Source organism: Ovis canadensis, chromosome 3, assembly GCF_042477335.2.
Source record: "Ovis canadensis isolate MfBH-ARS-UI-01 breed Bighorn chromosome 3, ARS-UI_OviCan_v2, whole genome shotgun sequence".
Taxonomy (NCBI): Eukaryota; Metazoa; Chordata; class Mammalia; order Artiodactyla; family Bovidae; genus Ovis; species Ovis canadensis.
Window position 1 is genome coordinate 219010203 of NC_091247.1, and position 27219 is coordinate 219037421.

General features: G+C 45.8%; 1 protein-coding gene across 2 annotated transcripts; it reads left to right on the top strand.

Annotated features, from left to right (window-relative positions):
* On the top strand, window positions 1-26101 carry CCDC77 (coiled-coil domain containing 77). Of its 2 annotated transcripts, XM_069581564.1 has the most exons (13): window positions 109-148; window positions 785-976; window positions 4084-4136; window positions 5316-5559; window positions 9545-9687; window positions 15574-15670; window positions 16562-16634; window positions 18100-18191; window positions 19139-19287; window positions 22512-22728; window positions 23959-24084; window positions 24178-24330; window positions 25193-26101. In XM_069581564.1, exons 3-13 carry the CDS (start codon window positions 4099-4101, stop codon window positions 25337-25339), a joined length of 1479 nt encoding a protein of 492 aa, XP_069437665.1. In that variant the 5' UTR covers window positions 109-148; window positions 785-976; window positions 4084-4098; the 3' UTR covers window positions 25340-26101. The 2 variants fall into 2 exon arrangements, with proteins under 2 accessions (XP_069437664.1, XP_069437665.1); XM_069581563.1 differs by lacking the exon at window positions 785-976 and having other exon boundaries at window positions 1-148.
* Window positions 26102-27219: the final 1118 nt, after the last annotated feature.

Here is a 27219-nt window from a genome sequence, read left to right on the forward strand (position 1 = left end):
GGGCCTTTGTATGAACAGCTTTCCTAATGGTGCGCAATCCAGAGGCTGTGTAAGCCAGTGGGCGATTGGGCGGGCTCCCGCCCGCCGCGCCGCCCCCCGGTTTGAGTGTTTTTCTGTTGGGCTCTTGGCGTCTGCAGCACCAGACAGGGTGAGTAGAGTTCCGGGTTCCAGGAGTGGGAGGTCAGAAAAGGGGTCTGGGGAAGAAAAGAGGGACTGGACTGTGCCCGGGGCGGGGGTACTAACTGTGTGAGCAGTGCGGAGGGAAGGGGTGGGAGCCTGAGAGGGCTCGTCGGGAGGCCCGGGCCGTAACGGACAGTTAACATCTTTAGGGGGAGGTTAGACAGCACGGGAGGATGGGGGCTTTGGTGTCCGGGGGGTCAAAACAGGACGAAGTGAAGAAAGGAGTACGGAATGTAAGCTCCTGGAGTTCCCTCATCGTCCCCGCCGGGCTCAGCCTCACGTTCCTCATTTGTGAAGTTGAGGGATAAGATCCTTCACAGAGTTGTGGGGTTAAAGTAATAGATGTCCAAGTGCTAAACAGATTTTAGTTGTAAGTAGACAAGCAATAGAAATTGTAAACCCAAATAAAGATATCATAGGAATGGGTAGAAGCTGGCTGAAACGCTGTAATTTGTGTTATAAACAAGGGAAGGGCCAAGTTCTATCAGGAGACAGGACGATGCTCCCATCTGCAGGTAGTACACACGGTCGTGGGAGAGTTGGGAGCCCCAGAGAACTCTATTGCGTCCCCTCTTAGAGAATGACAAGTGCGCTTCCTCTGCAGGTAGTTCCTTTGGAATGGATTGACTCAGGAAAGAGATGGAGGAGGCGGCACTTGAGTTTATCGTGTGCAGATTGATTTCATTAAGTGAGATTATGAGTGGAGGGAACTGTGGGCCAGCTGGAGGGAGGCTCCTGAACAAAGACATGGACGCCGGAGTACATTAGGGGAGTGGAGGAAAACAAGGCGGGAGAGGTAGGTTTGGGCCGTACATTTAAAAGCCTTGAGGGCTAGGCAGAGTTTGATTTAGAGCATTAGACTATGAGAAACACCGATGAATCTTAACGGCTTTTTAGTCGGGTTGGGGGTTGGGTAGAACAGTTAAGTCATTGTAGTAGGTTAGGTAAGAAGACATGGAGGATCCCTAAATAACACATGTCATCAGAAGAGGGTCAAGGGAAGGAGTAATGAAATGATTAAATTTTCAAATCCAGGTTACTTGAAAGATGTTGAATTGGTAACTGAAATAGGAAGGTTAGAAGGAGCATGTTTGGGTGACAAAGATGATGTATTTGGTTTGGGAAGCATTAGCTTTAAGATGCTAAGAAATATGTGGCTTAAATGATTTTTTTTTAATATTAAGGAGTTTCATTGGTCAGTTATGACCACACTTCTGGGTTCATGACCCAGCAGTGAGCTGCTTCATTCTGATTTTTTCTAAGTTAAACATTTCAAGCTCCAGTGGGACATATATAGATGAAAATGTTACATAATTGGAAATTCAAGTCAAGAAATTGAAAGATCTCATTTATTCATTCTAGAAGTCATTGTAAGTTACTCTTTTCCAGGTCGTGTTAGGTAATCATCAGAAAAGAAGTGGGAATAATGTTCCCAAAGAAATGGAGAGAGGAAGTAGTAAAGAAAGTTGAAGACAAAACTTTTTGAACGAAGGCAGTAAAATTTTCAGGGAAAACAGTAATTGTCTGCATTTATTGAGTGCTTTAATGTGCTGGACATGTGCTCTGCTCTTTTATTCATTTAATCCTTACACCAGCCTGTGACATACATGCTATCATTATCCCAATTTTCTAATGAGTAACTGAAGTTTAAAGAGTTTAAGTAAAAACTTCCTCAAGGCCACACAGCTAATAGGGGACAGAACTTTGGCTCAAACCCAAGTCTGCTAGATTTCAGAGCCTGTGCTCTCCACCACAAAGCAATATTTTAAAAAGGAGGTTAACATGGTCAGGCACGCAGTCAAAGCACTTGCTGAATGGAGAAGGACGGAGCGAAAGAACGACTGGACTTATTATGAATGAGGATGTCTGCTGATGAAGAAGGGCCACTTCAGTTCGGATATCGTAGCAGAGGCGAGGTTATAAAGCTGAATGAGACATGAGTGTAGACAACTTTTTGTAGATGTACACTAGGTCAGAAAGGAGGAAGGAAGAGAGGGAGGTGAGAGGTTGCAAGTTGTTAGAAGTTCTTAGAAAGCTCCACTTGCTCTTCACTGATTTGAGGACAGTGGCATTTCAGATGCCACCCAGATACATAAGACAGGAATGGAGTGTTGCAACATAGAGGAGCCTTAAAAACATTAGGCGAAATAAAAGAAGCTAGTCAGAAAGACTACATACCATATGATTCCACGGACATGCAAGTCCAGAACAGTAAGCTATGTGGAGACAGGAAGTAGATTGGTGCTTGCTTAGGGCTGCAGTGGAGTGGAACGTAGGGGAGAGCTGAAGGTTACCTGGGTTTCTTCTTGAAGTGCTGAAGATGTTCTAAAGCTGCTGATGGTGATGGTTGCACATGTCTGTGACTACTAAACTCATTGAGCTGTACATTGAAATGAGTGAATTCTTTGGAATGTGGATCATACCTCCTGAGAGGGCAAGTTTGGTGGTGGGAGGTCTGTGTTGGGGGGCTCAGTTTGGGGCATGTTAAGCTTGAGAGACCTGCTCAGGCAGAGGTGCATGAGTGTCTTGAGAGCGCTCAGGAATGGAGGCTGCATTTGAGAACCGCTGGTGTGTTCCTACTGTTTAAAGCCACAAGGCTTCATGAGGTCGCCAAGGCAGTAAGGATGAGATGAGAACTAGAAGGGACTGAAGATCAGTGGCCAGTGAGGAGAGAGGGAAATGAGGAGCATGTGGTGTCCTGGAGGCCAAGTGCAGGAAAGCTGAAGGAGGTGGGGGGAGGAGGGGGAGAACACGGGGTTGTGAGCAGGAAAATGACGCCTGGAATTAACCAAAGTGGTGCGTGCTTTCACTCCTTTTCACAGAATTCCTCCCAAGGGACTGAAGATTGTAGGCAGACATTTACCAAGCAGAAGAGCACTGGGATAGACTGTTACGTCACCTCTCGCCTGCTCACAGTCACAGTGGAGTGACAGCAGGCTTGACTAGAAAGCTTTCCCCAAAGCCAAGTTTACGAAGAACCCCTCCCATGCCCCATCTCCCCATCTTCCCTTTCCCCCTCTCTCCTTCACATAACATGGTATTCCCTCTTTGACAGTGGAGTTTATCTTCCTGACGAGATTAATCTGTGTAGAAAGATGGTGCCGACAGTCCTACACGGAGGACAGCAATGGAGACACAGACATAAAGAATATACTTTTGGGCTCCGTGGGAGAAGGCGAAGGGGGGATGATTTGAGAGAATAACTGAGACATATATATTACCATATGTAAAATAGATGACCTGTGTGAGTTCCGTGCGTGAAGCAGGGCACCCAAAACCGGTGCTCTGGGACAACCTAGAGGGACGGGGTGGGGAGGGAGGTGAGAGGGGGGGTTCAGGATTAGGGGGACACATGTATACCTATGGCTGATTCATGTTGATGTATGGCAGAAACCATCCCAATATTGTAATTATCCAATTAAGTTTGATCGGTATTATCAATTGAAATGGAAGTTGTGCATGAACTTTTTAAAGATAAAATAGATGCAGCACGCCAAATAAAGATAACATCAGTGCCTTTGTATTTAAATTTAGCATGTTGAGTCCTCTGCCTGAATTTCCACTTAATTTCTCTTGGTTATTACAAAGTTTTCTGTATCTCCCTCTGCTATTATTTCACAGAATTGTCAGTTTGTTTTGCATGTAAATTCATCGCAGAAAACTTTCATACCAGGGCTCTTCTTTTGTGTGCTTGCCATTGAAATGTTAAATGTCAGTCTGATTGTATTTAAAAACAATGATGAGGAAGAATGCCTGAATAAAATCCCATGATTTGGAACTGCCCCAGTAATACTGCATTCTAAACCATCACATTCTGATCATGTTGGGTGGACCGGTTTGCACATCCTGTACTGTTTTTTCTGTTCCTCATCCCTTGTTCTGGATCTTTTGTGTATTTGACAGGTGTGAAAGGACAGCATGAACTTTACCCCGTCGCAGTCCCCTGTCTGCAGAAAGTAAGACATTTGCTTATTTTTGAGTTGTTGAGATAAAGAACCTAGTCTTCTGGCACCTCAGTGCCCACTGGCTGAGGAACTAGAAGGGTTTTGGAAGAGAACTTCCCAACTCTGGATTTGAACTATGTTAGACCTCACTTCTCTATTCTTGTTATGTGGAATTTAGATTAAAAACTGGGACGTGGTAAGTGTTAATACCAGAATCCAGGCAGTTTGAGTGGGCCTCGATTACAGGGGAAACAAGCAACAGACAGAAACAGGAGACTGGACTCTGGCTCTCGGTCAGCCTGCCTGACACCTCCTCCTCACTGCCCTCCTCATCATCAACACACTCCTGTTTGTAGAACTTCAGAAACACCCTTTAGTTAGTTTATCCATTAACCTATTTCCCAGAGGTGTCAGAAGGCAACAGCTTTTTAAAACATGAAACTCAGTAGTAGTTCTGTCATGAGCTTTTAATGATTTATAAAGTAGTATTTTTTTCGTGATGCTCATCTATTAAAAGTGCTGCCCGTAATGTATGTGTAGACAAGAGAATTGCATTTTACTAGATTTAACCAATTTACTTTCTGTAGTTTAACCAGATTACACTCCACCAACAGCATATAAGTGTTCCTGTTGCTGTATTCTTAATAGTATCAAATTTTCTGTCACTCTCTGGCCTTACTTAGTTGATATTCCTTTTTTTCTTTTAAATGTACTCTTTTTATTGTCTAACTTGTATTTTGAATCCAGCTTTAAGCCTTTATTACCTGGAGAGCAGTTCATAAGATTGATTATTCACAAACCTGTAACATCAAACAAACTCTCAGGTTTGTGAGCACCTTCATTATGAGCACATAATGGCACCCCACTCCAGTACTCTCGCCTGGAAAATCCCATGGGTGGAGGAGCCTGGTAGGCTGCAGGCCACGGGGTCGCTAAGAGTCGGACACGACTGAGCGACTTCACTTTCACTTTTAACTTTCATGCATTGGAGAAGGAAATGGCAACCCACTCCAGTGTTCTTGCCTGGAGAATCCCAGGGACGGGGGAGCCTGGTTTATGGGGTCGCACAGAGTCGGACATGACTGAAGCGACTTAGCAGCAGCAGCAAGCCTTATTTTTAATTTGAGGAATTGTAACATCTCATAGACTTTCAGACAGTTTTATGAATGTGTCCTTCCCCGTCTCACACAGGCCTGCAGCTGTCCACAAGCATGAGGCTGCTGGCAGCTTCAGCAGCCCCACCAGGTGGAAGGGTGTGTCCTTCTCCGATTCGGTACAGTCGACGCCCCTGCCTTCCGTGGAGGATCGCCTGGCTGTCCTCTGCCCCTCTCAGGAGCTTCTGGAGTATTATCAGAAGAAGATCTCTGAGTGTGAGGCAGAGAGCGAGGAGTTGTTGAAGAAGCTGGAGCTGTACAGGGAGGCGTGCGAGGGGCAGGTAAGGAGGACCCGGTGTGGCCGTCCTGGAGTCTGGGCGAGCCCATCCAGTGCTGGGAACACCCGCGAGTGCCAGCTGGCGTCCGAGCACACGCGTCCGTGTTCCCTGTAGGTCCCGCCCACCTTGCCGAGCTGCCCTCCTCCCGAGTGCCTCGCTGGACCAGGATGCCCCAGACTGCTCTGTCTCTTCCTCTCAGCCTTCTTGTGCCTCTGGTTCTTTCTCCCCCTCACGCCTGACTTTGCTCCAGTGTCGCCTCCACAACTCCCTGACTTCTTAGTTTACTAAGTGCTGTGTGTCAGCTTCTGGCCTCCCTGTCCCTCTCTAAACGGCACCCCCTTGGCCTCACTCTAGGAGTCGCTGCACTGCCTGCATGCGGCCCTGCTGGTCTGTGCCCCTTGCTGGCAGCAGCTCGCCCTGTGGCTTACCCCTGTCCACCACCTCTGTCCTGGATCAGGGCCTCTCGACCATGGCCTTATCCACGGTGAGGGCTGGCCAGTTCTTGTCATACAGAATGTCCTGTGCACAAAGGACGTGTACCAGCATCCCTGGCCTCTGCTCGCTGGATACCAGTAGCCCCCACCCCCATTCCCAAATGGTGATAGTCAGCAATGCCACCAGACATCACCAGAGTTCTCCTGGGGGCTTAGGCAAACCCCACCTCCCCCACCACCCAGTTGAGAACCGCCTTCCTAGAAAAGTCATTGCAAGATAAATTCACAGGAAACAAATCATGGTGTCCTCAGACACCACATGGAAGTTTTACCCCCCGGTGGTAGACTCCGGTTCCGGCCCCCACCCCTCCAGGCCCGGGCCCTGCCTTCCCTGCTCCCCTTTGGCCCACAGGCCCCTCTCTCCTCTGGCAGCCTCACTTTCCACCTGACCATGCTGAGTCACCTGCACCCATATCCGTCCCCTCCTCCTCACTGCTCCAGGGAGCACAGTGAGGCTGAACAGATCCAGCAGTTTCTGTTAATGTTTTGGCCATGCCACGCAGCTTGCAGGATCTCAGTTTTGGAACCAGGAATTAAACCCAGGCCGTGGCTGTGAAAGCCCCAAATCCTAACCACTGGGCCACCAGGGACCTCCCCCTTTGTCTTCTGTCTTTAACCTCTTCTTGACATTGGCTTTTCCTCCTCAGTATACAGGTAGACTCATGTCTTTCCCAGTGAAAGAGAAAGGCCCCCCTCTAGCCAAGCTTCCCTAACTCTTCTCTGGGGGCAGGGGTGGCTTTCTTTCCCAGCCAGCCTTCCAGAATAGTTTGACTCGGTCACCTGCTCAGTGACTCCTTGACTGCAGCTGGGTCCGGTCTTGAGCTGCTCCTCCCATGGCTCCAGAACCTGTTGCCTCAGTGACCTCTCTGTGACCTCTGCACTTTGTTCCCTGTTGCCCTCCTCTGAGAGGTCTGCTTCCGTCTTGATTCCAGAGTCGTTTTTCTTTCCCAGTGTCTGGCTCGCCTCTCTTACCAGTTCTCAGTCTTCATTAACAACGTTCTTTCCTAATTCTTTTCTTTTTGTAGGTGGTGGTGGGCGGGGGCGGGGGGTGGGGTGGGGGAGAGGAAGTGCCCTCAAAACTGTGTGGAGAAGGTAGTGAGAAGTTATATCATAATGGTTCAGAGAAGGCGTGGCCAGCTCATGGACATTCATCTGATTGGCTGGCAGTGAGGTCATCAGGAGTCAGCAGCATCCCCCTGCTAGTTCCAACCTGTCTGGGGTCTGTGTACTTGTGGGCCGCATACTGTTAGCATACAATACATTAACTGCTAACTTCTCCCACCTGCAGGGGATTTTGGTCTCTGGTCTCAGGGCTTAGAAAAACTCAGGTTCTTGGTGTCTCATTGCAGACAAATTCAGTGAGGGACAAAATGAGACTCAAGAGGTAGATTTATTTAGAGGGAAACTCCACAGATGAGTATGGGCCACTCAGAAGGCAAGAATGGCCTCTCCTTCCTTAGCCTTAAATGTCAAAGTTCTTTTGATTCTACCGTAAGTGATCTCATTTTGTCCACGTGTTGTTCTCCTGCCTATAGTGTTGTAGCCATGAGTTCTGGGAAACAAACTCGCTCAGAAGGACAATGCAGAGAGTCGAGTGCAGTTTATTACACCGGCGGGCCCAAGGCAGAGTCTCCTCTTAGCCAAGGACCCCGACCAGTTTTTGTGGAAACCTTATATACCCTAAGTGTCTGTGCTCAAATGCCCCTCCCCAAATTCTCTGAAGCTAGTCTGAACAAAAGAAAAGAAAGATATAATCAAAGTTAACCTGTGATTCATATGCCTTAAGCCTAGGTAGTTAACCGTGGACAATTATCAATAGGCCTGTGGTCATACCCCAATAAGCATAATAGAATTTATGATTCTATTTGGTTACACAGATAATTAGAGTATTCTTTTAGGCCACGAAGAGTCTAGGTACTAGCTGTAAAAGCCCTGGGGCTTTTCCATCTGGGGGGTCTGGTTTTCCAGTTGGTATGTTGTTTCCATAGATACTGGGCATATAGCTCAAAGTCCACAGTCCAGCCCCAGATGGAGTCCTGCTTTCAGGATGGAGCCTGTTCTGTCTGTTTCCTCTTTCAGTGGGACAATGACACCGAGGTAACTAGGGCTGACTCCTCCTCCTGCTGAGCTCCATGGTGCTGTGTCCATATCTGAATTCAGGAGCCCCCTTCCCCCGTCTATGCATGCACGCAGACCCCTGCCACCCCTCCCTCCACTCCTGTCTCTTAATGCTTCTTTCTTCGTGATGGTGCCAGTGCCTGTGGTTCTGCCCAGCCTCCCTCCAGTCACTTGCTGACACCCACTAATCCTGCCTCCCAGACATTGCTCAGTCCCTTCCAGCCACCTCGTCATCGTTGCTGCCACACTGTCCAAGCTCCTGTTTCATCCCAGACTCTCATGCCACACTCTCAAACTCCTGTTCATCCTGAACAGTTCCTAGGATCCAGCCCCTCGGGTCACACTGCTCCATCGACCTCTCACTTTCCGCTCCAGTGATGCTGTGTGTTAGTCCCTCAGTCGTGTCTGACTCTGCGACTCCATGCACTGTAGCCCACCAGGCTCCTCTGTCCATGGGATTCTCCAGGCAAGAATACTGGAGTGGGTTGCCATTCCCTTCTCCAGGGGAGCTTCCTGACCCAGGGATCAAACCTAGATCTCCCGCATTGGAGTCAGATTCTGTACCATATGAACGACCAGGGAAGCCTGTTTTTAAGAATAATGGAGTAGGTAGCTGTTCCCTTCTCCAGGGGATTTTCCCAACGTAGAGATCAAACCTGGGTCTCCTGTATTACAGGCAGGTTCTTTACTGTTTGAGCCATCAGTGATACTGAGGTCCTTGCATTTCCAGCTCTTTCCCGAGAGCACTGCCTTCCTCCCCCTGTCTTCCTCTCAAGCTTCAGCTCTCTGGTGGTCTCTGATCCCCCAGCAGCTCTCAGAGATTCTTCCTGTGCCAGCTTACCCTTCCCCCATGTGTGCTCCATTCAGTCATTCTTTCATTTTAATTATTTGCATGTCTGTCTCCCCACACAGTTCCTCCTGCTCTGTAAGCAGGAGTCACACCTTTCATCTTTGTTTTCCAGAGTTTTATAATGAGTATTACATAAAAAGCGTTAAAGTGTGACTTGGAAATTCCCTGGTGTTCCACTGGTTAGAACTTCGAGCTTCCACTGCAGGGGGCACTGGTTCGATCCCTGGTCAGCAAGCTGAGATCCTGCAAGCTGCACGTTGTAGCCAAAAAAATGAGTGGCTAGAGCAGGTGGATCATGTGGTGTCCTGGGTTCTCTCGTCTATAAGAGGAGGTGATGGGAGAGCTCTGATGTCATTCACCTTGTGGGTTTAAACTCATCTGTACGCAGCCTGTGGTCGTTTGGAGCCTGCATTGCTGAAACTGTCCACTTTGTAATATTTCTACATGAACTGACACCACTGCATGCAATAAGAGCTGCTCCTCTGAAGCCCCAAGTCTTGTCAGCTGCCTTTTTTTTCCCCACCAGCATAAACTGGAATGGGATTTGCAGCAGCGGGAGGAAGAGATTGCTGAGCTGCAGAAAGCTCTGAGTGACATGCAGGTCTGCCTCTTCCAGGAGCGAGAGCACGTCCTACGCCTCTACTCAGAAAATGACCGCCTAAGAATCAGGTACTAACGGGGGGAAGGAGACGCCAGGGGCATGTTTCTAAACTGCAGGGAACGAGATGCATTTCTTCATGGTCCTCCTCTTGGCCGCGTTCCCAGGGAGCAGGCTCTGAGATAGGGGTTTGCCTGCACAATGGTCAGTAGGGAGACTCTTAAGGGGAGCAGCTCTGAGCAGATTTGGGTTGAGGGAGAATTTGAATTACGATGGAGTCGACCAAGGACTTCCTGGTGGTTCAGTGGTAAAGCATCCACCTAGTGCAGGAGACACAGTTTTGATCCCTGGGTTGGGAAGATCCCCTGGAGAAGAAAACGGCAACCCACTCCAGTATTCTTGCCTGGGAAATGCCATGAACAGTGGAGCATGGTGGGCTACAGTCCATGGGTTTGCAAGAGTTGACACAACTAAGTGACTAAACCACCACCACCAGAGTCCACCAAGGGACAGAGGTCTTAGTCAGCCCCACAGGGAGTGATCCGTCATTGGACGCAGCTCCCACCAGGGAGGGATATAAACTTGGGAGAGGCAGCCCCCTTCAGCCCAGGGCAGTTGCTGGAGAAGGACCGAGCCCCTGGGTGACGGGCATCTGAGCAGTGTGCCGGGACACCCACTACAGTGCAGTTCTTTTTAATTCCGGTAAAATACACTTAACCTAAAATTTACTCTTTTAATCATTTTTAAGTGTATAGTTCAGTATCGTGACGTGCACGCATGTCATCATGCAGCCACACCACTGTCCATCTCCAGAACGTTCTCATCATCCCACACAGAGGATTTTTATAGGACTTGCATGAAATCTGTAGATTGCTCTGAGCAATGTTGACATCTTAATATTATGTGTTCCAATCCATGGACACAGGATATCTTTCCATTTGTTTATTTCACCTTTAATTTCTTTCAGGAGTGTTTTCAGTATACAAGTCTTTCCTTTCCTTGGTTAATTCCTGAAAATTCTTTTTGATGCTGTTGAGCATCAAATTCTTTTCCTAATTTTCTTTTCAGATTTTTCAGTCAGTGTACAGAAATGCATGTTGGATTTCTGTTATGCTCCTTTACTAGTTCTAACAATTTTTCAAATTAAAAAATTTTGTGGCACCCTCAGGGTTTTCTGAGTATAAGATCATGTCATCTGTGAATAAGGATTATTTTATTTTTTGCTTTCCAACTTGAGTGTCTTTTCTTTTTCTTGCCTACTTGGTCTGGCTAGGACTTCAGTACTAAGTTAAATAGAAGTTGCACAATGGGCAGCCTTGTCTTGTTCTTGATCTTAGTAGAGAATTTGCAGGTTTTCACCATTGAGTGTGACTTTAGCCGTGGGTTTTTCATTTGTGGCTTTTATTGTGCAGAGGTTGTTTCCTGCTCTTCTTAATTTGTTGAGTGTTTTTATCTAAAAAAGGTGTTGAATGTTGTCAGATGCTTTTTCTGTATCAGATGATGATCGCGTGTTTTCCTCCTTCATTATGTCAGTGTGATGTATTACTTTGATCAGCTTTCATATGTTGAACCTTGCTTGTATTCCAGGAATAAATTCCGCTTAATTGTGGTGTATCCTTTTAATATGCTGCTGAATGCAGGTTTTTTAATGTTCTGTGGAGGATTTTTGTATCGATGTCTGTAAGGTCTGTAGTGGTTTTCATGTAGTGTCTGTCCAGCTTTTGTGTCACGGGAGTGCTGGCCTCATAGAAAGTGAAAATTACTGTTGCTTCCTCTTCAGTTTTTGGAAAAGTTTGAGGACGATTGCTGTTAGTCCTGCTTTAAGTGTTCAGTGGAATTCACCACGGAAGCCATCAGGTCCAGGGTGTTTCTTTGTTGGGAGGTTTTTGATTCCTGGGTCAATCTCCTTAATAGTTTCAGCCTTGACCTAATGCAGCACTTCCTTTCAGTTCTGGGCCATGAGGAAAGGTCACCTTCCACAACACCTGCTCCACGGGTCATTGCAGTGTCCCGTGTCACCTTCCACGGCACCTGTTACACGGGTCAGCGCAGTGTCCCGTGTCACCTTCCATGACACCTGTTACACGGGTCAGCGCAGTGTCCCTTGTCACCTTCCACATCACCTGCTGCACGGGTCAGCGCAGTGTCCCGTGTCACCTTCCATGTCACCTGTTATAAGCATCAGCGCAGTGTCCCGTGTCACCTTCCACGACACCTGTTACACAGGTCAGCGCAGTGTCCCGTGTCACCTTCCACGACACCTGTTACACAGGTCAGCGCAGTGTCCCGTGTCACCTTCCACGGCACCTGTTCCACGGGTCAGTGCAGTGTTCTTTGTCACCTTCCACATCACCTGCTGCACGGGTCAGCGCAGTGTCCCGTGTCACCTTCCATGTCACCTGCTCCACGGGTCAGCGCAGTGTCCCATGTCACCTTCCATGACACCTGTTACATGGGTCAGCGCAGTGTCCCGTGTCACCTTCCACAGCACCTGTTCCACGGGTCAGTTCAGTGTTCCTTGTCACCTTCCATGTCACCTGTTACAAGCATCAGTGCAGTGTCACCTTCCACGGCACCTGTTCCACGGATCAGTGCAGTGTTCCTTGTCACCTTCCATGTCACCTGTTACAAGCATCAGCGCAGTGTCCCGTGTCACCTTCCATGACACCTGTTACATGGGTCAGTGCAGTGTCCCGTGTCACCTTCCATGTCACCTGTTATAAGAATCAGCGCAGTGTCCCTTGTCACCTTCCATGACACCTGTTACATGGGTCAGCGCAGTGTCCCAGAGAAAGGACATGTTGCCTTCAGACACTGAGCAGTTTCTCTGGCATTATGAGTCCTTGGTGGTGGTAGGCATGAGGTACAATAATCTGTCCTTCATTTTGAAGGGAGTGGCCTGACATGCCTCGATCAGACCCCTGAAACTTCGCTGACAGCTATGTAGGGTTTACCTCCAACCCTTTGGAGTACACTTAAGGGTTCTAACTCACTTGAACTTCTTGTTTGTCCCATATGGTTGAACTTGATAGCTCAGTAGTGAACAGATCCAGGTCCCTTTGGACAAACTTGATATTGAACAGAAGAGCTAACGGTCCTCAGAAAGCCTGTAGAAGTATCCTCTTGTTCACGTCACCTGAACGAGAACTGCTCGGTCCTGTTGCTCGTGGAAGCGAGCACATTTGCTTAACCATAGCCACATGCTGTGTACCTCAGACCAGGCTCTCTGCTCTAGCAAAAACGCTACTGCAGCTGGCACAGTCACGGACTTGCACCTACTTGGTAGCAGTGCGTTGTTGCCTGTCTGGTTTTGCAGGATCATACTTGTGAATTAATGGGGATTTGATGGGACCCTCACCCGTACCATTGTAGCTGGGGTGCAGAGAGGCAGTTTCAGAGGCTTCCACTTGCTTTAACACAGAAACCAAGAAAACAATTTGGAGATTTTGCCAATTGCCAATTATGTTCATTTCAGTTATACATCTGCAGATGGGGAAATGACCCCTGACTGGGTTTGGATCCAGTGGACCCACTTTGAGCTGGACCGGAACCAAAATTCTGTTTATTACCTGGTCCCTGTATGCCCCAGATAATGCTTGATCACTAGGTGTCAAAGTCAGCTCAGATTGTCCAGCAGCGCTTCCCCACGGTGCACAGTTACTGGAATAAATGGCCGCGGGCCCTTGGAGGAAGGGCTGAGTGAGCGTGACCGTGGGCCCTGGCTGAGGCCTCACCAGGTCTTACCTCTCGGAGAGTCAGCTTCTTATTTAGTAGTCTTGACAGCTGGCTGGGGTGTGGGAAATGGGGCAGAGATTGTGAGTTTGTATAGAATGCAGCCCAACCCTCCTCCTGCCTTTACTTTTATTTGATTGTTTGGGCTCTCCCCTGATGACCACTCACCTGTCTTGCTCCTAAGAACCCTTTAACAGGTCTGCACTTCCAGGCTCTGAAATCTCACTGTGTTTTTTAAAGATCTTTTAATAAAGCCTTTATTGAATTTATAACATGTTACAATATTTCTTCTGCTTTATGTTTTAGTGTTTTGGCTGCAAAGTATGTGGGATTTAGCTCCCTGACCAGGGATCAAACCTGGTCCCCTTGCATTGGAAGGCAAAGTCTTAACCACTGGACCAGCAGGGAAGTCCCTGACATCTCTCTTAAAGTTTGCTTCCTTGGTCCATTTGTGGTATCAACTGTCTGGGGTTAGTTTCCTGGAAAATGAACTCCGCAATGGAGATTTGCTTGCAGGAGGTTTGCGGGGAGTGTGCTCAGGAGTAAACCACTAGGGGGCACTCGGGAGAGTCTGAGTGGGCAGAGGCTAAGTGGTGATTCAGTGACAGCAGGCCTCAGCCCCTGCCACCGGGTGCCCTTCTAGGATGGTCCTCAGATCCTGAAGCGAGGTGAGAGGACTGGGCTTCGCACCCCTCAGTAGCCAGGCCCCGGGTGCAGGCTGCTCCTTGAGCAGACAGTTGGTGAGACAGGCTGCCTGGACTCAGAGCGGGCCTGGAGAGAGATCCAGCTGTGAACTGTCAGCTCCCACGTAGCTGAAGAGGCAGATTTGAACAGTACACCGTGGTGTCTGCCTTCACGCTCGTCAACCAACTGATTGAGGTTATTTCCTGCTGGGTTCTCTGAATTCCTGAATCTAAATACCTGATGCTCTTAAAATTAGAGCTGAAGTCTAGATAAATCCTATTTAATTTAATTTAGTTTAGTTAATTTTTTGGAGCCTATTGCTGATGCTCTCTCCTCTCTGTTGACATTTTTGATTTTCAATGTTTCAGGCGTACAGCAAAGTGATTCAGTTATGCATAGGTATGTGTATATACCTATAAATATACATATATGTATACAAATATATTTACTTTTCAGATTTTTTTCCCCAGGTAAGTTATTACAGGATATTGAGTAGAGTTTCCTGTACATACAATAGGACCATCTACTTTATATCTAGTGGTGTGTACATGTTAATCCAAACTCCCAGTTTATCCCTCCCCTTCCCCTTTGGTAACCATAAGTTTTTTTCTACATCTATTAGTCTGTTTCTGTTTTGTAAACAAGTTTATTTATAACATTTTTTTAGATTCTACACGAGTGATACCATGATATTTGTCTTTGTGTGACTTTACTTAGTGTAATAATCTCTAGGTCGATCCATGTTGCCACAAATAGCATTATTTCATTCTTTCTTTATGACAGTAACATCCCATTGTGTGTGTGTAGTGAAGTAAAGTGAAGTGAAAGTCACTCAGTCAGGTCTGACTCTTTGTGACCCCATGGCCTACAGTCCATGGAATTCTCCAGGCCAGAATACTGGAGTATTCTGGAGTATATTACTGGAGTATTCCCTTCTCCGGGCGATCTTGCCAACCCAGGGATCAAACCCAGGTCTCCTGCATTGCAGGCAGAATCTTTGCCAGCTGAGCCACAAGGGAAACCCAAGAGTACTGGAGTGGGTAGTCTGTTCCTTCTCCAGCAGGTCTTCCCAACCCAAGAATCGAACTGGGGTCTCCTACATTGCAGGTGGATTCTTTACCAACTGAGCTATCAGGGAAGCCCTGTGTGTATAGTACATCTTCTTTATCCATTCACCCGCTGGTGAACACTTAGGTTGCTTCCATGTTTTGACTATTATAAATAGTGTTTCTGTGAACATTGGGGTGCATGTATCATTTTGCATTAGATAGTTTTCATCTTTTCCGAATATATGCACAGGAGTGGGATTGCAGGGTCATATGGTAGCTTTATTTTTAGTTTCTTTAAGGAACCTCCATAATGCTCTCCATAGTGGCTTCACCAGTTTACATTCCCACCAACAGTGTAGGAGGGTAATCCAATTTAATTTTAACTTGAGGTTATCATTGCTTTAAAAATAAATGCGTCAGAAGGAAGATCCTTTAAACAAACATTTACTTACTCTGGACACAATGTATGCTTATTCTCTATGAGAACTGCAGGGAGCTAGAAGACAAGAAGAAGATTCAGAATCTCTTGGCTCTTGTGGGAACAGACACTGGAGAAGTGACCTATTTTTATAAGGAGCCTCCCAACAAAGTAAGTCCTCCTCTATATAGCAAGGTAGACAAGGCTTTTACAAAATGCAGGCTGGGGTCCATAATCAGACAACTTTGATCCTTGCTAAAGAAGCTCAAAGGAGAATTAGCTACCATGGTCTCAGTTTGCTTTTTTCAGAGCATTTTCTGCAATTACAAACAGGTTTGTGATTTTATTCTTTTTCTTCAAAAGCTTTGGAAAGTAGCATTGTTTACCCCATTCTGCCATTTGGAAACCTTAAGCTTAGAGGAGGAGGTGTCTTGGATGAGATTAGAGAGCGCAGCAGGAACAGACTTAGTGTGGGAGCAAGTTTCAATACTAGGTTCTTTTTAGGTCTTCGTTTACACCGATTATAAAAGTAATGCGTGGTCGTTAAAAACAAACACAGATTTCAGGAATCTAATAGAAAAGTGACAGTGTCCCATAATTCTGTACCCTAGAGATAAAGCTTTTTCCCTACTCATATAGAAATATTCATGTGTATAATTGAGATTTCTACTTTTCACTCTATAAACAGTGCTTCAGTGAACATCTTTATACATATCTATATATACATGCTTCAGTGTTTGTTACCTTCCTAAAGGACCTTGTCAAAGACCACTTTCTCTTTTTTTTTGGTAGATATTGCCAAATAACCCTGAAATTTTATTTTTCCATTTAAATCACCAGCACTGGTTTTAGTCAGTGTGTATTCAGTTTATTAGTGGGTTTTATCCAGTTTGTCTTCTCTGGTCTCCCGTATGCATGGCATCCTTATATGATTGTATGAGTTTTGACCAGTTTAATTTGTGAATGATGTTTGATCTACAGAACTAAAGCTAAAAAATGAAATACTGTATTTATAGGAAGACTACTTCTGTACTTTTTTTTTTTTTTTTTTCGCTTCTTCAGGTCAGCATTCTCCAGAAGACTGTCCAGCCTGTAGAAGTACGTGAAAAGAATGAGTCTTCAGCTCTCAGAGCAGGTACTAACTGTATTTTTAGAAATCCTTATTAATGCAGAATTAAAAAGCATGGTGCAAATAATTAGACATTTTTTCCTACTCTACAGTGATAATAAATATTCATAATCATGCTGCTGGTGGTCTCAGATCTTACTGAGCTTTTTTTTTGTAAACCTTTCTGTGATGTTTTAATAAAATAGAATAAAAATATATCTAATTAATATGCTTATGGTGATGTCATAAAATATATTTGGATAACATGTGGAATCACAGCCTATTAATTATTCTCTCACCCTCAGTCTCCTTATCCTTTTCTCTTTTATTAATGGAAATCGCAATTTTTAAAAATTGAGATATAATTGACATATAATGTTAGTTTTTTTTAATAACGTTAGTTTTAAGTGTGCAAAATAGTAAATTGATATTTGTATATACTACAAAATATTCACCACAATAAGTCTAGCTAATGCATCACTACGCATGTGGAGATAAGCAGTTTTGAGGTCTGCTCTTAGAAAGGAAACAAAAATTCTAACTCGAAATAACATGCACCCCAGTATTCACAGCAATATTATTTATAATAGTCAAGATATGGAAGCAGCCCAAGTATTCATCAAGAGATGAATGGTTAAAAAAGATGAATGGAATGCTACTCAGGCATTAAAAAAAAATGAAGTCTTGCCATTTGCAGCAACATGGATGGATTTAGAGGGCATAATGCTAAGAAATAAGTCAGAAAAATATTGTATGATATCACTTATATGTGAAATTTAAAAAATAAACTAGTGAGCATAGAACAAAAACAGACTCGCAGATGCAGAGAACATACTAGTGGTTACCAGCAGGGTGAAGGAAGAGAAGGGGCAGAATAAGGGTAAAGGATTTAGAGGAACAAACTACTATGTATAAAATAAATAAGCTACAAAGATACATCATACAGGACAGGGAATATAGCCAGTACTTTATAATAAGTATTGACAGAGTATAATCTATAAAATTTTTGAATTGCTGTTGTACACATGAAACAAATATTATAAATTACCATACCTCAATAAAAAGAATAAATAAGCTTCTTGAGTCACCTAAATCATCAGGTTATGTTTAGTGCAATTTTAGTGTCGCTTGTTTTTAAAATCATTTTGTCCATTGAAAATTGGGTTATACATCATAACTAAAATGTTTAGATTTAGTTTTTGTAATTCATTACCCTTTTTCATTCAGTAAGGTTTTACAAAGAAATTCGATACAACTCCAAAGGGAAATTTAGTAGTTTATTCTTCAGAAAGAGCCAGGTGACATCCTAACAGAGTTCTGTTAAAACATTCCTATTTGCACAATTGAGCATTGTAGCTATTGTACATTGTCCTTTTTCTTCCTTTCCTTCTCTTCCATGTGAAGAAAACCAAACTTCTCTGCAAAGATAATGTTGCTGCTTGAAAAGCCCAAAGAAAAGCTAAGTGAAGGTCTTGACTGTTTTCTGTTTTAGATTCTAAAGGCAGCAGGAGGAAATCAGCAGGGAGAGAAAAGGAGGTGAGCCCTGGGCTGCATCAGAGAGACGTCCAGACCCTCGCCCTCCAGGTACGACCGTGGCCGCTCCGCACACGGGCCTGGAGCGGGCCCTGTGCCCCCATTAGCATGTGCCACATGCCTCCTGGCACACAGGTTTCCTCTGGGCATCTTGGGATTGGGAATTTGAGGTTCTTCCTGATTTCCCAGAGCTCTGTCTTTACAACCGTTACTCTGTACTGCACCATTCTAGAAGTGCTGGTGTGAACCTGCAGTTCATTCAGCGCATAGGCCGAGCCCTCCCACCAGAGTCGTCACAGTCAGAACTCCCTGTGTAGCTGGCCTGGGACACGCAGAGCTGCAGCTGTCTGTCCCAAAACGGTGACCTTGGGGGTACATCCATTTGTCTGGTGCATGTATTCCAAAGTCTAAGAAAGTAATGAGTCACCCTCTCACCATCTGGTCATCATATGTCACCTACAACCCTGATTTTTCGTGTAACGGCACTCAAGTTCCTGTCCTTATCAGAGGGCATGTTGATGTAAACGGAGTTTCTACCTTTGGCCAGTGTCGCCATGTGGGGTCAAGACAGCCTGACTCAGACAAGGAAATCACATTATACTTGTTTTGCTGCACTTTCTAAATTTAAAAATGAAGACACGAGTCTTTCTCTACACAACTGGGAAGTCCCCAAAGGGAGACAGTCCCAAAAGCCCAGAGAGAGAGATGGTGAGAAGGTGAGCATCTCGGAGAGGGGAGACGGGCTTGTCCGGCCTTTCTGGTGTGACGTGGGTGCTCTGCTTGGTGTGGACAGAGTCTGCTCTCGTGTGGCCTGAGACCACGTGTAAGCTGTAAAGAGGAGTCCAGTCGAGGTTTTTCTCCTGTTTGTTTTGCTGCTGCACGTCTGTTTTTTTTTGTTTGTGGGGTTTTTGTTTTCTTGGAGAGAGGCTCGCTGTTAGAGGCGAGAAGCGAGCAGGAGTAGAGTGGGAGTGGACGCCTCGCCCCTCCGGCCTGTCCAGGTGGAGGCGCTGCAGGCGCAGCTGGAGGAGCAGACCCGGCTCTCACGGGAGCAGGTGGCAGGGCTCATGGAGGAGAGGCGGATCCACGTCGAGGAAGTGCAGGTTCATCAGCAGAGAAGCCGGGACAGAATCACAGAGCTCACCAGAAGGTGGGTACTCACGAGCCACTCTGGACAGGTTTCAGGTGTCTCCCAGGTGGTTTAGAAGGTCCAGGGGTCAGGACTGTCACACTCACTGCCAAGGTCACAGGTTCGATCCCTGGTGAGGGAGCTAAGATTCCACAAGCTGGCAGTCCTGTCCAGTAGCAGCAAGAGTCCCGGCGCTGAAGGAACTGTCTCAGCAGACCCCCATCTCCCCCCACCCCCCGCCTCTCTCCCAGTTCCCTGGTGTGCTCATCTGATGCTTTTCCTACAGGACTGGGGGCTCTACACTCTCCCCTCAACCCCTCTGAGGGTTGTAGTCTGATCTTACCATCCTGGAATATCCTTCTCTCCACTGATGGGTTATCTAAGTCAGCGTAACAGTCCTTTTCTCTTGTTTGACTTTACATACCTGCACCAGAAAATGGAAACTATGTGTACTCCTGTTTTTACCCAATTCCTGCCTGCCTGTCCCCCGCTTTCTGCAGTCTGCTCTTGTTCCCTATTTTGTTTAGCATGCCCTGTCTAAAGTCATCACTGAGTTCATTCATGTCTTTCTGTGTGTCTGGGCCTCTGACCACTCCCTCTTTGAAATCCATCTCCCTTGGTTCCCGCAGCACCTGTCTTTCTTGGTTCTCCCCATTTCACCCCCCTCAGCTGTTGGTCCACTTGCAGTGACCAGAGCTGGGCTGTAGAGACATCTTCAATAAAGTATGTTTGAAAACCTCAAACTCACCACGACCGAAACTCAACTTTCTCTTTCCCGACAAGCACCCCTCCCCATCTCAGACCTGCTGCTCCATTCTTTCCCATTTAGCCCAGTGCCATCGCATCCGTGTAGTTTCTCAAGTTCGGACACTCAGGGTCGTTTTCACCTCCTCACTCTCCAGTTTCTGATTCCAAACCCCATCGTCGGTGAATCCGGGAGCCTCTCCTGTCCATTCTCAGCGCTCTCATTCCCAGCTCACGCTGTGTTCTGGTTTAATCATTGCTGTCACCAAGCTGGGTTTCCTGTCGCCGGTCCCCTTGTGCCCCGCAGGCTTCCTCCCTGTGAGTGTCCCCTGCTGCCTTGGCCCTTGGGAGCCTCGGCCCTCAGTCTCTGCTCCTCTGGCTGTACTCACCTCGTTCTTCAGCCGGACTCCTGAGGCTGTGGTTCATGCAGCATTCAGGGTGCAGCAGCCCCTCGCTGTGCAGTCACCCCTTCTCTGACCTTCCCAGGGAGGGGTGCACTTTTCCTTACACGTCTCCCCACATCGCCCGTGATGACCAGCGTGACTCAGTGATGGGCCTTTTTACCTTCCATTTTAATGATGTCTCTTCCCCAGGGTCTTTTCCTGTGTGCAGAACAGGAGCATAATAAATAATTCTTGAACACTTGATGACCTTTATCTTTCTTTCTCTATCCTGCATTAAATATCCTACATTTTAAAATATTTTTTCACAGGAATTCCCTGGTGGTCCAGTGGTTAGGACTCAGAGCTTTCCCTGCCAAGGGCCCAGCTTCAATCCCTGGGTGGGGAACTAGGATTCCATAAGCCATGTGGTGTGGCCAAAAAAAAAAATGTGTATATATATGTACACACACACGTGTATGTGTATATATGGGCTTCCCTGGTGGCTCAGATGGTAAAGAATCTGCCTCTAATGTGGGAGACCTGCGTTCAATTTCAATCCCTGGGTTGGGAAGATCTCCTGGAGTATGTATATATATTCTTTCTCACCTTGGAATCTTCATCCTGTTGGGTTTTTTATTGCTTCACAAACTTTTTTTAGTGTGTCTTCCTCCATTCTAAAGCGTGGTCACTAAACTAGACATGATACTCAGGTTGAACTCACTGACCAGTGCAGGTAGAAGGTGCCCCTGGCCCTTGGCAGGCCCTGCTGCTTCCAACATCATTATTTTTGCTGTTTTGTGCTTAAGCATAGCATCTCCAGTTTCTATTGGATTTGAATTCTTTTTAAGGGAACAATATTTTTAAATTGTCAGAGTAAAGTATGATTTTACATGTCAGATTATTAATAACCTTCCTAGTTCAGCGTCTTCTGCAGATCTGAGCACTTGATCGGCTCCTTCCAGTAGATCGGCATCCTGAGGGTGTTGAATGGCAGGAAGTCCAAGGCCATTAATGGCTGCCTGTTAGGTGTCACTTTGAGACCATTTTTACATTTGCAAGAGCATGCTTCCCCTGTTTGTAACTGAGCCATAACACCAGAGAGAATAAAATAACCTGCTGGAAGCAAGAGCAGTCCTTGTGGGAACTGACTCAATCTCTCCCTTTTTATACAGACACACACGTACCTGAATATATTCATCAGATGACGGTTTCTCCTCTGACATTATGTAGTCATTGTCCCCTTCTCTGTCTACTCTCTCACTCAGGAGAAGAACTAAGTGGATCTCACCGTATGTGTTCAGTGGAAAACTGCAGTATGGTATTTAATGCCCTTTGCAAGCTGTGTGATCATTTGATACAGTATATTTCTAGCTGCTGATGTTAAACTGATGAGTTGCTAACTCTTCAGAAGTTTTTTTTTTTTTTGAAGACAGAAACGTCGTTTGTCTATTCCCAAATCTCAGCAGGACTCTATCTAGTACCTGTGTATGTCTAGAAGCTGATACTGTCCTTGAGGGTCCTTGTGGCATCCAGCAAAAATAAATGATGCCTAAGAAGTGTCGCACTACAGCGCAGGGCATAGAGTGAAAGCACTCAGGGAGTTTCAGGGAGTGGAGGGGCCACGTGGGCTGAGGCCGTCGAGGCGCCTCCACCAAGGAAGCCATCTCAGAAAAAGGACAGGATCTGCTGTTGGGCAGCTTGGCCCGGCAGCTCATGGGGGAGCTCAGCCCAGGCAGAAGCAAAGCTGTGCTGACAGTTTAGAACTTGCGTTAACCTTCAGTCAGAACCCCATGACTTAGTTTATTGTAAAGTCTGGTGCCTTGGAAAAGTCCATGCCTAGGCTGTGTGTTAGTATTTCTGTAGTCCTTCTATATAACCTGAAATTAGCACCCAAAAAAATACCTATAAAGGCTGGTCTATGAACCAATGTAGATGCATTATACTTCGTTCAGTAAAACATGTAAGACTGCCAGCGATCAGATGAAGCGTGTTTTTAAAACGCTGGTGGTATTTACAGAATCTACATGTTACACAGTTTTTAAAGGGGCTGTGTTTGAAGTGACTGTCACATGTACCAAGGAAGCATCTTCATGTCCACGTCTGTACTTTCTTCCCTAGTCTCCACCACACCCAGGAGCTGCTCTACGAGAGCACCAAAGACTTTCTGCAACTCAGATTTGAAAACCAAAATAAGGAGAAGTCCTGGATGCTTGAAAAGGATCACTTGATGTCAAAGATTAAGGAATACAGGGTGCAGTGTAAGAAGAAAGAAGAGAAAATGGGGAAAATGTGGCTAGTTCATGAGAGTCATCACAACCAAAATGAATATATTAAGGTAGTTTCCTCTATCTTACAGAATTTTTTTTTTATTCTGGAGTTATTGAAAGAACTTGGAGAATTTCAAAGAACCTAATCATTGTCATATAAGATCCAGTCCAGGAAGCTGTTGTAGCAACGATCTCAAGAAATAGGTCTCAAAGAGTATCTCTTTGTTACTGTGTTTGGGGATTTAGAACATTAAAGTGTTGACTGATCGATAGATTCATTCAACAGATATTTGTTGGAAGTCCTGTAGTGGGCGGGGCTCTCAGTGTACGGCAGCAGACAGGTCTGTCTTCATGCCATTTACATTCTAACAGGTGAGAGAGACCAGAAACATTAACAAATAACCAAGTATGGGTTATAGGAAAGTGGTCCTGGGAGTTCCCTGGTAGCCTAGTGGTTAAGATTTGGGGCTCTCACTACGTGACCCAGGTTCATTCCCTGGTCAGGGAGCTGAGATCCCACAAGCCAGTTGGTGCAGCCAAAATACATTAAATTTAGGGAGGGGAAAAACAGTGGTGTTATGGAGTTAGAAGGATTCTGTAAAGATTGTATGTTGCTATTGGAGGTCTACTTTTGTTGAGAAGCACTGGGACACTGTCTGGAGTCTGGCATTTTTGCTGAGACCTGGAGAATGGAGCTTGCCAGGCAGACCTCTGGGAAGAGCATCAGGCAGGGGAGAGCAGGTGTGAGGGAGCACGTAGCAGTGAGGGGTGGGCACGCGGGCTGGAGGGAGGGCAGCCATCACGCTCCTGCCGAGGATGCGCAGCTCCGAGCGTTGTCGTGTCTTTGAAGGATTCTGTGAAGGAAGTGACATCCAGGTTGGGCTTTTTCAAGATCATCCTGGTTGCTCAGTGGAATATGTGTTTTAAATGCTGTTGATGTGTCTTTCTTTTTAAAGAAAAACTTAAGTGTATCCCCAAATAGGTTGTAATGTCTTATTTGGTACAATTCCAAACTCTATTAAATCTGACTCTTCCAAGAGCCAAAAATATTTGTTTCGTTTTAAAATTTTTCTAAAAAATAAAGGGAAAAAAAAACAAACAACAAATTTCCTACTCTGTACACATCAAGAAAAAAGCTAGAGAATCCTCCAGAAGTAGGCTTTCAGGTGTTCTCTGTGATGTCTTGTTCCTTCACTGACTTAGCTCTTCTAGAAATCCTTTCTTTCTTTCCCTCAGTGCTATTTGAATTACCCAAATTAAAGAACAAAGATGAATTTTTCTCTCCTTCTGACCCACAGTCCCTAAAGGATAAGCTCATACAAGAGAGAAGGCTGTCCAGCATGTACCAAGAGCAGTGCATTTCCCTGGAAGAAGAGCTGGCCCGGATTCGTGAGGAGGAAGGAGCAAGGAGAGAGATCTTTAAGGTGTGGGGTTCTCTGCCTGTCGGGGAGGGGGGTGGGCAGCTGGCTAGGGGTGCCCCTTCTGCTCACAGAGGCCTTCCTGTACCCCGGGTATAGGACCGCACCAGCAAGATGGGGAGACGCCTACAGGCCATGACTAAGCGCTATGAGGCCTTGGAGACCCGGCGTGTCTTAGAGGTAGAAGGCTTTAAGACAGACATTAAGATTCTCCGGCAAAAACTAAAAGACGTGGAGCAGATACTTTATAAGGTAATTGATCCTGAATTACCAGGAGGGAGAGGAGGTGTGGGTGAGCAGGCAGGGCACAAGGGCCCCTCTGAGGGAGGCTGGGCTGCATCACCATCCTCCTGATCTCGCTGAAATCAGTGTAAACAGTGCATGCCAGAGGAAGACAGGACAGACTGAAGCAACTGAGGACAATGTCAGAGTATTTCCACCTGAACTCAGCTCAGCACAAATATTCATCCCTCCTAACTCAAGGAGTGGGTTCAAAGAGCCGTGTCTGTGGGGAGTTACTGGGGTTCCTGTGGTTAGGACTCGGCGTTCTCACTGCCAGAATCTGGGTTCAGTCCCTGGTCGGGGAACTAAGATCCCACAAGCCATATGACCTGGCCAAAAGAAGAAAAAAAACCTGTCTATTTTACAAATGGGGAAAGTGAGTAACTGGGTTAGAAAGTACTTCTTCCCTATGAGACACAGCTTCACATAGAATCTGAGGTGCCTCCAGTGTCATCTTAAAGAGATGTAACTGTCCATCCACACGCCCTGAGCAGTCACTCTGCCAGGCAGGTTCACACAGAAACAAAGAGATGCTGCCTTACGTGCTTTAGCAGATTTACTAATAATGTCTATATTGGTCTCTTTACTCACTGTTACTTGTTGGTTGTCCTCTGACTCAGGCTCCTCTCCTGTCATGTGGGGAAGCGATGGTCTAGAGCCTTTTCAGCCCTAACTCTACATTGTCCTTCTCTCAGCGAGTCTCCAGACTAAGCATTGAATCTACCCTGTGAACTAAGAGTATCAGAGAAAGGAGCTGGCACAGCTGGGGCTTCATGCCAGGTTTCTCTCCTCTGGCATCTGCCATAATCACTTCTTTTTTTTGAATCTCTAGGCCACACTCAACGCCCAGGCAAACCAGGATCTTGCCATTCTGTGTGAGGTTCGTGACAGCAATCGACTGGCACACAAGATACAGGGAGAACTAAGGAACCTCAAGTCCAAAGTGTTTGGTCTAGAGAACGAACTTAGGCTATGCTGATAGTACATTTTAGGAATGGCACAGGTCCGGATTAGGTCTGCTTCCTGAAATTCAAGGAGAAGGTCATCCACTCCCAGAAACCATAGGCACAGAGTTGTCCAGAGTAGTGGTGTCCGTTGTTATGAAGACAAGGGGAAGAATCAACTTTTTTTTTGTATTCTAAGATTTATGGGTTTTGCTGTCCTGTTAACTGATACTCGGGTTTTTTGATTAATTAAATTTTTTTTTTTTTTGGTCTGGATTACAACCTGAATTACTTAGAGATTTTCCCACATTATTTGGGAGTTTATAGTGATAGGGGTTTTGTTTGTTTGTTTGTTTGTTTGTTTGTGTGTTTTTAAGACAGTGACAAAAAGGAAAGTGTTTATTTTTGCTGTTGGCTTGGCTGAGTGTTAAGGGAGGAACACTTCCCCCAGGAGGTCAAGACTCCCGCTAAGATTGCCTTTCTCCTGGGCAGGGGGCAAAGGCCACAAGACACAGGCCAGTCAGACAGGAACCGGCCTTAATTCTCTCAGCCCTAAGCTGAGGGGCCCTTGTTCCTTTCTGGACAGCAGCCTCAAGAAATGGCACCAGAGGGCACCAGAGACCCTCCTCTTAAGCAAAATAATCTGGGACCATAAAGATGCCACTTTGGCAAGAGTGAGTGAAAAATTCAATATTGTACCAGAACTATGTGTTTTTGGTTGTTGTTATTGTTTTTTTTAATAATGTATATATTTTAAATTAGCTATTTTTCAATAAAACATAATGGAAAATGTTCTATTTGAGCTTCCTGTAATTTCTTGTTAAAACCACATTTATACTTGTTGATGACACTGTTTACTTACCTTTCCATGGTTTCCGCAGTGCTATACATTTATGAAAGGTTTCCTAAATGCATCCCTTGAGATTGTCTTCGAGGTAGTAGGAAAGAGAGTACAAGATGATGGCACTAAAACCATATCCGTTTTTTTCACCTCTGTCATTTTTTCAGCAAATAACTGCATCTGGGGCAAAGTAATTGTGAACATACCTTAGACAGCCTCTGAGAATTCAGTGCGTCTTGACTTAGTATGGTTTAGCTATGGTTTTTCCAGTAGTCATGTACAGATGTGAGCGTTAAACCATAAAGAAGGCTGAGAGCCAAAGAATTGATGCTTTTGAATTGTGGTGCTGGAAAATACTCTTGGACAGCACAGAGATCAAACCAGTCAATCCTAAAGGAAATCAGCCCAGAATATTCATTGGAAGGACTGATGCTGAAGCTGGAGCTCCAGTACTTGATATGAAAAGGTATCTGTACCTGATACGAAAAGCCAACTCATTGGAAAAGACCCTGATGTTGGGAAAGATTGAGAGCAGGAGGGAAAAAGGGGGCAGCAGAGGATGGGATGGTTGGATGGCATCACTGACTCAATGGACATGACTTTGAGCAAACTGGGAGATTGTGAAGGACAGGGAAGTCTGACGTGCTACAGTTCCTGGGGTCACAAAGAGTCAGACACGACTTAGTGGCTGAACAACAACGATGGCTTAGAATAGCATCATTCTAATGTACCCACGACAGACGAAAGGACTCAGGTGTTCCTATTTGTGTTAAGGAAAACTGTCAGTAGGAGATGCTGCGTTTTATTTTTTTTTCTAAAGCTGATGGTAGCACATCAAGTGTCTTTCACTAACTGAGACAGGTTCCCAGAAGGACCAGTCCTGGGCTTTCAAGGGATGTTGGTCAGTGAGTGGTACCTCCTTTTGTCCTGACACTCAAGGCCTTGGCCGTCCGCGATTGTTGCTGTTTTGATGCCGGCGAAACAAAAAGACTTATTAAATCACAGAATTTCAGAGTAAGAAGGAATCTCAGATCATGTCGAGATCCAGCATTTTAATTTTATGTGCAAATCAAG